The sequence below is a fragment of the Mirounga angustirostris genome, unplaced genomic scaffold (genome assembly GCF_029215605.1).
Source record: "Mirounga angustirostris isolate CCGP_5_RB_7025 unplaced genomic scaffold, mMirAng1.0.hap1 SCAF_1, whole genome shotgun sequence".
In the NCBI taxonomy this organism is placed as follows: domain Eukaryota; kingdom Metazoa; phylum Chordata; class Mammalia; order Carnivora; family Phocidae; genus Mirounga; species Mirounga angustirostris.
Genome location: NW_026991709.1, coordinates 150,615,240 through 150,629,697, shown reverse-complemented (window position 1 = coordinate 150,629,697; position 14,458 = coordinate 150,615,240). Strand labels below are relative to the sequence as shown.

Below are 14,458 nucleotides of genomic sequence, written 5' to 3'. Positions count from 1 at the left end.
CACCTGGGAGCTTGTTGGAAATGCAGAATTTCAGACCCCAGCCCAGACCTACAGGATCAGATTCTGCATTTTAACACAATCCCCAGGTGGTCTGATGCATCTGGAAGTTTAAGAAGCACGCTACAGACTACCTCTTACATCACCAAAGTGGCTAGCCGAAGCAAAATACACAGACCATGGCGGGGGAGATTACAAAGTCCTTGGACTAGTGCATATGCCTTTGATTCACCCTGAAAGCATGGTGGCATGACCCAACCAAATCCCAAGTGGGATCCAGGGGCGGCTCTGGCCCAGGGGTGGGTTCACTTCTCTGGAATCTACATGCACCGGCTGCCAAATGGGCAGGCGAGGGAGTGAGCGAAGGCGGAAGAAGGAGGTGTTTCGTGCACAGGTACCAGACACCTGGGAGGAAGGAAGAAGAATAGAGACGGTGACAAAAGAGGCAGTGGAATGGCATCTGCACCTGCCCTCCCGATCCTCGGAGCACAGGTTCAATGAGGGACGCTAAATGAGCTGGGTTTCAAAAGCCTGTGTGAGGCTCTGGGACGCAGGTGACAAGGTGCAAGAGTAAACAGAGGCAGCCGCCCCACCTTCCCCAGCACAGCAGAAGAGGACAACGTGGGGCCTTAGGGACACACTGACAGCAGAGGTGGGGGAGTGAGGAATGACTTAACTGCTGGAGAAAGAATAGGAGCTGCAGTGTACCTGAGCACAGGTGACACCCTGTCCTGGGGACTCGGGGACACTGGCTGAGGTCCCGTGTATGCAGGCGGGGCCACTGGAACTCCAAGCTGGGCATTAATATTAACATGGCCTCAGACATTCCAGGGACCACAAGAATAACCATTGCTCTCCAACAGTTTTTCCTCCAGATGAACCCTTCTCCCGCTTTCCGATGATTTCATCACATGAAGCTTTTATGCTCCCCTTTTCCCCTTCGGCTCTGGGTTTGCTGAGCTTCACCAGATGCCGCCCTGTTGCTCATGTTGTCCCCCTTTGCAACATCCAATGCTGGGTTGCTTTGACAGAAGCTTCCCCTGGGGACAGCTTATCTTTCTGTCTCACCCCTGGGTTTACTGTTTCCTCCCAACACGCCCCAACTCACCCACGATCTCATCCCTGGGGTGTCACCTCTCACTCAGTAAAATTCCAACAAGGCATGGCTCCCAGGCCGGGATGTTGTTTTCTATGACCTGGATTTTTAATCCTAATTGTCGGCTGCAGCCCAAGAAACTTGATTTGGGCTGAATTTTGCTTTTCTCAGTGCTGTTCAGGGAGGCTCTTTGGAAGGAGAAAGTACAGTCTCCAGCTGACTTGATGCCTCCACGACCTCATATTTTCCTTTTTTCTGGCTGGTTATCGCACCCAAGGGCCTTCCCCAGACCACCAGTCTCTACTGGCCTGTGTCCTAACAGTATCTAAACACACTGGGCTAACTAGAGCTACACCACAGTCCATTTCTGTAGGGGAGGCGGCAGAAATGATTCTACAAGCAAACCCCATCTTCTTTTTTCTAGAGAGACTGAGCACATCTATCCCTTTCTGCATCTTCATGCTTTGGTTTGGATGGATCTCAGATTGATGTGGAGACACTGGGAATATTTGAACCATCTGAAAGTGCCTGGCCCTACAGACTCTGACTCCTTGTTTATCAGCTGCTTATCTGTGGGGCCAGTGGACCCTCTGCTAAGCATTATTATACAGGACAAAGGAGGCAAAGAGCCTGTGGATTCCTTAAAAAGCATTTTTTTTTCAAGATTTTATTTATTTATTTATTTATTTGACAGAGAGAGACACAGTGAGAGAGGGAACACAAGCAGGGGGAGTGGGAGAGGGAGAAGCAGACTCCCCACTGATCAGGACTCGATCCCAGGACCCTGGAACCATGACCTGAGCTGAAGGCAGATGCTTAACGACTGAGCCACCCAGGCGCCCCTAAAAAGCACTTTTTAAATGATTCTGACCTCTTGATAAGACAGCCACCATGTACAACATATAATTAAATAGCAAGCAAGTAAAGCAACTTAAAAGGAAATGTTTCCAAAAAATACAGTTTTCCCTCATATTTAGGAGCGACAACATATTTGTGAAAGTACTAGGGCCTTCTACATAAAATAATGATAAGGGAATACTATGAATTATTTTATGCCAATAAAGAAGACGACTTAATAAAATGGATGGATTCCATGATAGACACGTATTACCAAAGTTCCCTCAGGAAGAAATAACCTGACTAGCTCCATTGTGCTCTTTATCTGAGGTTTGTGTCCATCAGATGGAGGAATAACTTTCCATAAATATTGAAGACATGGTCATTACATGATTGATCAGGTTTACTGTTAAAAATTCTCAGAAATTGCTTATGTTGAAATATGCCTCCTTTGTAAACAAAAATAAGGACTTGGATCCATTCTAAGGAGGATGCAAAGGGAATCTTAAGGAGGATGTGTGGAAGCAGAGACTGTGTGGGTGAAACTCTTTGTATGTTAGAACCAAAAGGCCAGTAGCCCAACACCCTCGATTTCTAGATACAAATGTAGACAAGAGAGGGTACACAATGGGCCCAAGGCCACACAGCCAATTAGTAAGAACAAAAACAATCAATGGACTCAGGCAAATTTAGGGGTATCATTTGTAACCGTGGAATAAAGCAAAGCTCATGGGACCAACGAGAGGAAACAGAGCAGGACAGGAAACAGAGCAGGACGCCAACTCATCAACAGGACCTAAGCAAAGCAGCTTCAGTTTAGCTCTGCCCTAATTCTTAAAGCAGCCAGCATCCCAACTGGGCAAAATAAAGTCCCACAGTGTTCCTGCAGCTGGTAATAAACAAGTGAGCTTTTCCCTGATATCCCCGTAGACAGGATGACCTAAAAACACAACTCCCCAAAGTGTATTAAGATTCCAAACAGAGTGAGGTTGGGGGAAAGCAGATTAAGGTACAAACTTTTCTTCTTCCTTTAGGGAATTCAAACTGGGTTTGGTTTTCCTCTAACCTATAAAAGTAGGGAAGTCACTGTGCCAGGACCCAGGCTGCACCCCACAGCCAACAGGCACCATAAAGCTCTCGCAGTGGGCCCAGTACCCACCCTGAGTGCCAGCGCCAAGAGGGACCTCTGCTGGGACAGTACCCACTGGTCCTCGCTGCCATGGGGGCCTGCATGGCCACCACCGGCCTGGCCTCCCAGAATGGCTGTGAAGACCGTAACAGGATGACAGGCATAGGTCACCTGCACATGTAAGCGCTCAGTACATCATGGTTCAATCACACTGAATCCAGTGGCACCAAGGCAAGCCAGCGCCTCTGCTAAGAAGCCAACGTCAGGGGCGCCTGGGTGGCTCAGTTAGCTGACTCTTGGTTTTGGCTCAGGTCATGATCTCGGGGTCGTGGGGGCTCTGCACTCAGCAGGGAGTCTGCTTGAGATTCTCTTCCTCTGCTCCTCTCGCACTCTCGGGGGCCGCACACGCACACACTCTGTCATTCTCTCTCTAAAATAAATAAATAAATAAATCTTAAAAAAGAAGCCAACCTCAGTGGGCAGAAATGTGTACAGTTCCTTCAAAGAGCCCACCTGCTGCACGAAGGTCTTTTGCGAGCATCATTTATAAATGTTTTGGCAAAGATTGGTGCCTTCAGAACCTTGACAGAAGTAAACCTTGGCAGTTTCTGTGGTTAAGCTTCTTCAGGATCTCTTGCAATGCGCTCTTTTGACATTTGCCAAAAACATGTCACTGGCAGGGCTGGTGTCTACTAAATAAACGGACCTTGCTTGGCAAGGTTCCAAGCGCACAGACCTAATGCCAGGCAGGCGGTAGGCTGGCAATAAACAGGTGTGTGTGAAAGAAGCCAAGAGATCCATAATCGTGCTAATGACTGCAACCTACCAGCTGAGTCCACAATCATCAGGAAGTTCCAGGATGATCAAAGAAATCCTACACCTTCGATCTGTTTCTGCCCCAAAGTCTGTCTAAAGCTACTCAGTCATCCACGTTCTATAGAGCCAGTACAGTCATGGATGCAGGTGTCCAACTCGATCCCCCCACCAGGCAGTGACCCCGACCCACCTGTTCTTAAGAATGTTGGCTGTTAAAGGGCCACCACTACTCTAGTTTCCAGAATTACCCTCTGTTGACTGGAGACCCCCCACCCAGGAGGTTACACACCCACCTTCACCTTCGCAAGTGCAGCCCACAATCAGTGACTGATGGGCACAGGGAATGGTACCAAAGACCAGTCCCTCACCCAGGGGGGCCCAACTCTGTGTGCAGTGCATTCTCCAGAATTCCCATGGGCTCGGGCTGAGGTTGTCTCCAGCAGAGACCACATCCTTGCTTAGCTGTGTCCCCTGCTCCCCTTGCCCCCCACCTCCCTTCTCCTGACAGTTTTCCCCTCAAAATCATACACACAAGGATCCCGAGCTCAGGTTCTGCTTCTAGGGAACATGAACCCACACCATTGCCTAAAATTATGAAAGGCCTTTAAATCTCAAAATAAGAATGAGTGTTTTGTGGCATGTTTTTTCAAATTCATTCATAGAAGGCATCCCATCTTTCATGTTTCATTAAAAACAAAAGGCAGTTAATTATCCAGAGATGCCTAGAGTGTCTTCAAACTCTCTCACACACACCATCCTTCCTACCTTTGGTCTGGTCTGCAATCGATCATCTAAAATCATTTCTCCAAGAGGTGTTCCATGAAGACCCTCAACCCCTCCATCCCCCTCCCTCACCAACCGTGGGGCTGCTTCCCTCCCAGCTTACCACTACCAGGTGTCACAATATTTACCCGATGCTCTAATCCCTGTCTCCCAGCCCTCCAGCTCTGTACCGGCTAATAGACAGCCACCGGCTACATGGGGCTATTTGCAATTTCAATTTAAACTAATTAAAATTACTGTGCCCAGGGCGGGTGGCATAGGAGACCCTCAGTGAGTAAATGTGAGTGAATGAAAGAACAGTTTGTGGTGATCATCAGTGATTTCCCAATATCTAATTTGGTAACTTTTACACCAAAAACTGATATTTTCAAGAGCAGGAAAAGAACTTAAAGAACCTTTAAGAAAGAGTTCCTTAAAACGCATGAAAGGATATGACTGTTACTGGTTGAATTTGGAGCGGATGGTAGTTAATTGTAGGTTAAGAAAACACAATGCCAGCCTCCAGATCGAGGCAGCCAGCTAGCCAGAAACTGCTGAGAATTTTTGACAGTTATTCAAGGCAGCATGGAGAATATAAAACTTTCCTTTTTTCCTCCCTGAAAAGGGCAGGTATTTAAAACTCCACTCCCTCCTCCCAATAGAATAAAAACCCATCATGTATGTCTTTTCTTTGTTAACATCCTTACTTAAAACTACTTAACAGCCCACACATCCTGTTTATGGCCAAGCAAGCATGTGGGGGGAGGGGCAAAATAAAGAGAGGGATCACTCTCTCTCCCTACCCATCCCCTCTCCACCTCTCCACCAACACTCCACTTTCCTTTCTAAGAAAACAGCTTCACAAAGACACCTACTTTGTACTCAACGATAGAGAAAGCAAGCTAAAAAAGAGAACCAGGCAGCCTCTGTTACCTTTGCTTTGTCTACATTACAAAGACATGTAATGTGGTGGGGGGGGGAGCAAATAACTAACAAATGTTCCTGGGAACATGGGAACCACGGGGGTCTTTCAACTGGTTCTCAGATGTTTTCATTTATTCTTTATTTCTCCTTAATGTGAGTGTGGACTCCTGTTTCCCTTCCATGCTATGGGACATCTCTGGAAAATACTACCTTCAAAACCAGTAAGACATCTTTAGCTATGCCATTCTTGAGGAAATGATCAACTCCTTTGAATTCTAAATTAATACTAATGGCATTAAAGAGAAAGCACTCCATGGTTCAAATAACCAACACACAGTAGACTTAAAACTTTACTCAGGAGCTTCCTCAAAATTACATTACTGGGGAGGCCTGCAACCCTTGGTCATCAGTTGACTCCAAGTTCCAAAAAGAAAAAGGAGCTTCAGTCTAATGCGCTCAATTGCTTTCTGTCTCCTTTTCCTTCTTAAATTAATATGGCCAATGATTTTGGTTTTCTTAACTCAAACACAAGGTTAGACCCTGACCAGGGCTGTGGTGTCCTTTTATTTTGTTCTACATTAACGGTTGACATAGTAGGCCTGTCTTTAGCCTCACTGAAGATCACTGACATCATCTTTTTATCCAGACTCACAATATAAACATGCTATTACTAACAAGTGTCAATCATCTAAGGGAAGACTATGATGTTGGGGCTAGTGATGTCTAGTGCCAGTCAGAGACCCCAACAAGCAAATTTAAATGACTTTCCATTCCAGAATGTGAAGTCTTAGTCAATTAAACATATCAGTTCTTGCCAGGGCGCCTGGGTGGCTCAGTTGGTTAAGTGTCTGACTCTCGATTTCAGCTCAGGTCATGATCTCAGGGTCGTGAGACCGAGCCCCATGTCGGACTCCGTGCTGGGCATGAAGGATTCTCCCTCTCCCTACTCTCCCCACCACACTTGCACATTCCCCCATTCCCTCTCTTTCTCAAAAAAAAAAAAAAAAAAAAAAATCAGTTCTTCTCAATTGTAATTTGTAGGTTTGATGCCGTTTAAGTATTGATGCAATTTTTGAGGGAGGACAGGAGAGAGATGAAAATGAGTAATGAAGATAGTAAAATATATTACAGAGCTCCAATTGCAAGATCTTGGTACTTACACAAGAATAGCTGGATTTTAGGGGAAAAAAAGAAAATTGTAGCCTCAAAATAGATACCACTTCGCATGAGAATTTAATGTATAATACAAGATCATTACAAACTAATCAGGAAGGTAAGAATCATTTTTATTCAATATTGAAACAATTGGTTAATAATTGGAAGTAAAATGAATTTGGATACCAGATGACTTAGAAGCCACAGAAACACATAAATAAACTGTACTTTAATATTAATCAAGCCACCGAAGGGAGGAGAGTTTGGACACTGGAAGCATTAAAGGAGGTCACAGGTGTAAGATCCCAAGCTCTCAGGCATCAGCACAGGGCGGGGAAATGGAGGATGGACTGACTTCAGTGTTGGCACCCTACATGGCAGGTAGGTAGGAGCCTCAGACAGCAGCTACCATAAGAAGAGTTCTTGCCCGTATGAATTCCACGTGGACTGAGCAGCCCTCCTCCATCTCAGACCCTCCAAGTGGGACAGACACAATGGCAGTGCCCTGGCTCTTCTCTGCTCTGCAAGACAAGTGACACACAGCACTTCCACCCATAGTCCAGTTGCCCCAGTCAACCCAAAAGGGTCTTGTGTTGGACTCTCCCAAAAGCAGAGCCTGGGGTCAGGATTTGAGTTGAGCTGGGAGGTGATCCTGGGAAGCGCTGCGGAGGGTGAAGCAATGAGGCAGTCCAGCAGCATGGGCCAGCTGGTCGCTGCTATGGACAATCTGGGCTCAGCTCGGAGAGGAACCTTCTGGGAGAATGGGTAGAACATGTCCAAAGGTTGTCCCACCGGAGGGGCAAGGCAACTGTGATATTTATCCACCCGTTGCCCTCCATGAGGGGTTGAGGGTGGCTCTCAGGAGCATTAACTCCCCAGAACCTCTGGCTTTCTCCAAGAATGAGCGAGCCATTCCCCTACGGCCAAAGAAAGCCCTCAAACAGGGCTGCGGTGGATTGCAGGGGAACCGTAAGAACAAGAACTAAAGCCAGGGCTGATAGCATCTGCTCAAGAAGGGGAGCACATGAATATCTGGGGGGCACGGATTCTGGGTACAGCCAATCCAAAATCAACACAACATCTGAACTACATTGAACAACCAGCTTCACCCAACCCATTCCCAGAGGAGACATTCCAAAAATCAGGCCACTGTGGCGTAGACCACAGCCCCTCCAACCAGACCAACAATGGTTCTCAAAGGTGCCTAGCTCGTGGGTGTGGAGCCAGCTCTTAGGAAAAATGCTCCACTAGTCTGGGGGGGATTCCAAGACGAGTAGACACAGTGCCTGTCCTCCGGAAGCGTGTGGTCTCTGGGGGGTGACAGGTCAGCCCTTGCTTACACACCATTTGTCACAAGTTCCAAAGAGATGCGGTGGGGTGCGGGTCCCCTGGAGGACGTCAGAAGCTCTGCCACGAAGGTGACGCCTGTGCCAAGGCCAAGAGACAAGTAGCAGCTGGTCGTGAGCGGGAACACACAGAACGGAAGGCACTTCTGGCAGTTGGCTCCTGGGGCTTCCACGGAGGAGGGTAGGTCGGGTTAATAATTCACACAAAGAGGAGACACCAGGTGACATTTTAAATTATTTCGAGCCAGTAACTTTAATTAATACAAGATCTCACTCTGGCCAGCATAGAGATTTGCCTTCAGTTTGTGACATTTTTATTTGTATGTCTGTTTGGGTGCCCTTGTGTTCTCTGCCCTCAGCTTCCCCCAAGGGCAGAGTTTCCAGATTCCTTGTTATGTAATTACCTAGAGAGCATTTAACCTGCGCCGCACCTGTTCTCTCCTCGGAGAATTTTGAGTATCTCTGTCCAAAAAAAAAAAAAAAACCAGACTTGGTGCTCTTAAAAACTGAAGGCAGATAACTAATCTCACTTTATATGGTATGACAGCTTCTCTCTCAGAACCATCCACGATTTTGTCAAATATTTTTCACTTTCTCAAAACATGGAGAAGACACAAGGTATGTGCCTAATTAGGCCACAGAGAACCTGCTCCAGTGGGTCAGGACCAGCAGACACAACCGAAAGGCTAACAAAGCCAATCACATCCCAAATGAGCACTAACGAAAAGTCCTAGAGAGGGAAAAAACCAAAAACAAAAAAAACCAGACACTGCAAGACACTGCAGTTCCTCAGAAATCGGTTCCGGAGAGCTCAAGTCAGTCAGGAAAGACGGGGCGATGAATATGGGTAGTCCAGCTCTGGCGTGGAGCTCTTCTGGGCTTCCCGTGGACGTGGGTGGTCCTCACCCTGGTCAGTGGCACCGTCAGCCACCCCGACCCCATGGTGATGAGCCATCTCTGACTCCGCATCCCTCCCCTCACCCCCCACAGCCAATCTCCAAGTCCTGTGGTTTCCACCTCCCAAATCTCTCTCAAACCTGGCACCTCTTCTCCATTCCCTTAACTACTCACTGCCTCAGTGCCTATCCTCAGCACATGGGACCCGACCCCCCTGTCTCTGGCCTTCCGCCCTACCCCATACCTACCCACACCTGGGCAAGCAATGTCTCTGAGCCATAAAGCTGGTCATCTGCCTCCTTCATTAAACACTCCAGGGGTTTTTTCCACCTGTTTCTCAAATTCCCGAGGATCCTCAGACACATTCTAGGGCATTTGCAAGTTCTCTCAAATTATGTTTGTTTAACTTTGTGCTTCCATTTCCATGATAATCTTTTTTAAGCTTATCCATAGAAAATCTACAGAAACATATTCTGGATCATGTGAACATCCATGTTATGGCCAAGTGCTGCCACATCGTTTCACTGGGTGTATTCGTGCATTTACGATATAGTTGGCGACCAGAAATATTTTAACTGTCACAGGCTAATAAGAAAATAAGAAATCAGACTTAACATAGAGAACTAATGAGAACTGAGCCATCAGGTAACCCATGTGGCACGACACATATCATACCAAATTCACAAGACCTGAACAGTTGTTTTTAGAATCAGAAACAGTGATTTCATTGTAGCGAAAATAACTTCATCCATCACACTAAATTCATCCAGTTAATTTGAATTTCTCGATTTGTAGCTGTGTTGATATTTTACACATATATTTGTTTTGGTTTCAGAGTCATATGCGAGTTCCAAGCATAGAGTATTGACCTCTTTCATGCTACTACGTCTTTGAACTACATTATAATAAAAAATAATTTAAGCCACCACTAGGAATCTACAACATTTTGTTTCCTTTAAAGGAATTCACATAATCCTCCCATTGGAGAAATTCGGAATGAGGCTTAAGGTCCATAACAAGCCCTACGTGGGAGAGACAGTGATGTTCTCTGAACTTTCCATCCACACACGTCACCCCCCATCCTTTCCCAGGGCCTCCCAGTGAGGTCTGACCAACGGGCTGTGGGCATGAGCAGCAATGCATCAGTTCCAGAGCAAAGCACAGAGGAGTCGGAGAGCAATTCTCCCATGAGCTCCTCCTGCGCTGGTGACTACAGAGGCCACATTTTCCAAATGGTGTGTCTGCAAGATGGGCAAAGCTCTTCCACTTTGGCCTTCTGCTGACCTGGAGGGACACAGAGTGTGAGTGACAGATAACCTTGGTCAGGTTAAGCTATAAGGATGGTGAAGTTGATTTGTTACTGCAGCAGAGCTTAGCCCATCCTGACTTAGCCCACTGCAGCCTCCCTGCCCGAGCCCTTCTACTCATACTCATGCTTCCAACAGCTCTTAGTTCAATGACCTGAACACACCAAGCTGTTTCATGACACCTGACCTTTGCACATGCTGTTCCTTAATCCTAGAATGCCAGCCCCCTTACTCTTCTGTTCTCCTCCCCCCAGCCCACCACTGTGATTCACCCTTCAAAACCCAGGTCAGATATAAGTACCAGCTGGAAGTCTTCCTCCCTATTCTTCCCCCTGACCCCTATCATCATTACCCATGAACTATACAGAATGCGTATCTTACCATGTAAAAGATCACACATTCACATGCCTATCCCCGCCCTACCCGCAACCACACTGTGACAGGGTCAGCGGCTCCCTCATCTCTACACCCTCAAGACCAGCATGCAAGGAGAGTAGGCACCATTTGGCCATTTGGCCATTTGGCCAGGAAGAGCTTCCTCCAGGGGGCTAGTCTAAGGCACTTGAAGGAAGTTAGATCCATTACCCCTACAGGGAATAAGTCCCAGCTGTCTCTGCCCCAGCAACAACCAGACCTGCCCAGGAGGCCCAACCCTCCCCATCATCTCCTCAAGCACAGTGCTCCTCAGCCCTAACAGGGGCCTAAGGCCTAGTACTCAAAGTGTGGTCTCCAAACAAGTAACACTTACAAAACTTAGGAGCTGGTGGGAAAAGCAGAATCTCAGGCCCCACCCCAGACTTCCTGGATCAGAATCTGCATTTTAACAAGATTCCCAGATGAGTCATATGCCTAAGAATATTTGAGAAGCACTGGGCCAAGGCACCCAAATAGAATCTCTTCAGCCTAAAAGGTAACTTTAATAGTAATACTTTCCACTTGCAATAATATCTGCTAAGTGCCTTACACCACTAAGTCCCCAGACTAATTTGCTCATGCCCATTTTACCAATGAGGAAACGGAGGCTCAGAGTAGTTGGGTACCCTCTAAGGATCACACAGCTTTGAAGTGATTTGGAGGCAGTTCCGACAGACTCAAGAGCTCTAACCCCCATAACTATACACTACAAGGCATACTGCCGTTTGCAAAGTTCTATGAACACTTAGCCTTCCAGACCAACGCAAGCGCCACCCTGTCCCCTCATACAACCCCTGAACTGGAGCTTCTCTCTACTCCATCACTTCCTGCCTATACCACAAAGCCTCCACATACACCACCAGCTCTGAGAGACTGCCCGTTCTCCCTGGGTACTGATTTTATGGACTTGCTCAATAAGCATCTGACGAGTCAATGAAAACATTTCCCCTTTGATCACCAACAACCCTCTGAGGTTGGCTTGACAATTATTATTAAATAAAGAAAGTTGGGGCACCTGGGTGTCTCAGTCGTTAAGCGTCTGCCTTCGGCTCAGGTCATGATCCCAGGGTCCTGGGATCGAGCCCCACATCGGGCTCCCTGCTCGGCGGGAAGCCTGCTTCTCCCTCTCCCACTCCCCCTGCTTGTGTTCCTGCTCTCGCTGTCTCTCTCTCTGTCAAATAAATAAATAAAATCTTTAAAAATAAATAAATAAATAAAAAGAAAAAAGAAAAAAAAAAAAAGAAAGTTGAAGAGGCTGACATTCCCAGGAAAGTTTAGTGACTTGTCCCCAGGTCACCAGGAAGCCGCAGACCTCTGGGGATGGAACTCCACTCCCTGATTCCCAGTACGAATGTCTTCTTCTGCACTTTTCCACTCTCCCTGCATTTCCCTCTCCTGACCTACATTACCAGGCAGTTAACAAAACATCCTTTCCAAAGAACTCCCCCACTTATGCATCTTCAAAAGGGGCTCTGCTTCACCACCAGAAGGGCCAAATTTAGACGTTAATAGGAGGCCACCAAAGGAAAAGGTGGGGAAACCATGGGTTCCACAGAAAATGAGCCTAGCACTGAAGCTCAACGTTCCAGCATTTCTCTCTCCAAGCTTTGCCTGCAGCCTGGCCACGATAAACTAAGACTTAACCTCCATTATTCTGAGGGCTTCATGGGGTTCTTATGTGGAGACTCTCCGTTCTCACACTTTTCTAGCTCACCAGCAAAGAACACGACTCAAAGACCTTTTACACCTAAACGAAGTAAGTTACAGAGCATCTTTCAGCCATCGTTTTCTCCTCTCTGTTCTTTCTCCAGTGAAGCCTTCTATGGCACCACCCAAAGCAATCCAAATTTTAAGTTGAGATGCTTTTCCAGCAACCCCAGCATGCCTTTCCTTTTTTACTTCCTAAGGCCCCTGCTTTTTGCTACCTTGCCCCTTAAGGAAAAGCCCAGTGCTTGGCTACCGTTCTAGATGCCTTATTGGTTGTGATGGTGATTGTCAGCTCAACACCAGCCCACCAGACCACCTCTCCCAGCAGTAACCCAGACTGACCTCACAGCTCCTAACACAGTCACCGAAGCACAGGACCACTGGATGCCAAGACGTGGTGACACATAGTGATGGCAGTAGGACCAGCTTCAATTTGACTACGGTCATCTTGGACAAAACAGGGAGTAAAGGAAGGAAATAGAATCCACGGGGCGGGGTGAGGTGAAGGGATGACTAACATTGGCGATGAATAACAACTGAGTTCCCTCCACAACTTCTCCTCACCCCACCCCCCCCCCCACTCCCAGCAGGCGGATCCGCTGAGAAGGTGTCCCCAGCCGCCTCTGCCCAGCCCTGGCGCAGTCTTCTCTCCACCTCCAACACCTCGCCCCCAGAGCCAGACGTAGAAGGCTGTGTAAATGCGGTCTTAGATTTGAAATTAAGTGATGGGAGATTTCACGAACTCATTTGTTTTTTTCCCTGTTAATTCCCAAATGCTTTGCCCGTAGGCTTTATCCTGGTGGTCTTTAGTTCTTCTGTGTGTTTCTTTACCTAGTTCTAAGGAGTTTCCTTTCTTTTAGCTCGGTCGGAGAGCTCCGCAGACCTGGGCTCAAATCCCAGCTCTATAGTTACCAAGCCATATGACCTCGGGCAAGTCAAGAGTTCTGGGCAGGGCCGTTGCTCATCTGAGAAATGGGGATAATTCCACCTTCCTTACAGATTGTGGAAAGGATGGAAGGTGGTCAACTCCAGGCAAAGCACCTGGCACACTGAGATGCTCCATAAACGTCAGCTGCCTGCCGGGTGCCTGCACTCTTCCGCAGCCCCACGGCACCTCGAAGGATGCCCACGCGTTTCCCGGGAAGGCCCCTCTGGCTGGCAACGAAGAGGAAACCAGCTGCGGACAGCGTTATCCCCCTAACCCCGAGCAAGCGAGTTCCAGCGGGTGTAGACGCGCGCGCGCGCGGACACACACACACACACAGCGCTTGGGGCACCCCCGCGGGGCTGGCACGGCGCCCCCACCCCGCACGGAGCGGGGTCTCTGCGTCCCCGACCCGCTGGGGCCCGGGCACGCGGCACTTACCCGGGGCGGGCGGCGCGGGGCGGGCCGGGGGCGGCGGCGGGCGCGGAGTGGGCGCGGCGGCGGGCATGGCGGGGCGGCGGGCTCGGGCGCCCGGGGCGCGGCGGTGGCAGCGCGGGGCCGCGGCTCGACGGCCGAGCTGGCGCGGGGAGGCGCGGCGCGACCGAGTGGCCAGCCGCCCGCGCCCGCCTCTCTCCTCTCCCTCCCGCCGCCCGCCCGGCGACAGCCACCGGGAACGTCTCCGGGGGCGCCGGGCTTAGCAACCGCGCGGCGCCGCAGCCTCGCTCCCCGCGCTGGCCCAGCGTGCGCGCCGCGCTGGGCCCTGGAGGCGGGGCGGACGGGGAACGGGCGCCCACACCCCTACTCCGCCAGCTCGTGCCGGGAGGTGGCCCTAGGGGACCCCTGGGCGGCCCCGCCCGGTCCAGCCTTCCCGCACTCCTTCCCCGCCCTGCACGCCCTGGAGCCAGGCGGGATCCTGCTCTGAACGTGAGCCTCGCCCACGTTCTCTGTAGGTGGCAAACCAAAGACAGCCTCAGGAACCCCACAGTCCTGGCAGTTTCGAGTCCAGACTTCCCGCACCTCTCCCTCCATCCCACCCCATTCCCGCTACTCTAGCACGCTGACCCCAGGTCCCGCAGCCACTTACATCCTATGGTCCCCTAGATTCAGAGACCTGCTCCCATTCTGACCACACGTGTGGCTTCTAAG

At 49.2% G+C, this 14,458-nt stretch overlaps 1 protein-coding gene and 1 long non-coding RNA gene across 2 annotated transcripts in view; both read right to left on the bottom strand.

Moving 5' to 3' along the window:
* DCLK3 (doublecortin like kinase 3) overlaps positions 1 to 14,110 on the bottom strand; it is a 51,162-nt gene extending 37,052 nt beyond the window's left edge. Inside the window, 1 exon segment of the mRNA XM_045904069.3 lies at positions 13,754 to 14,110. Coding sequence (XP_045760025.2) covers positions 13,754 to 13,820 — 67 coding nt within the window. The 5' untranslated portion in view covers positions 13,821 to 14,110.
* On the bottom strand, positions 6,605 to 13,739 carry LOC123863962 (uncharacterized). The gene is made up of 3 exons (XR_008505094.2): positions 12,730 to 13,739; positions 11,696 to 11,851; positions 6,605 to 10,243 (listed from the first exon to the last, which is right to left on the bottom strand). It is a non-coding gene; the product is annotated as an uncharacterized LOC123863962 (long non-coding RNA).
* Positions 14,111 to 14,458: the final 348 nt, after the last annotated feature.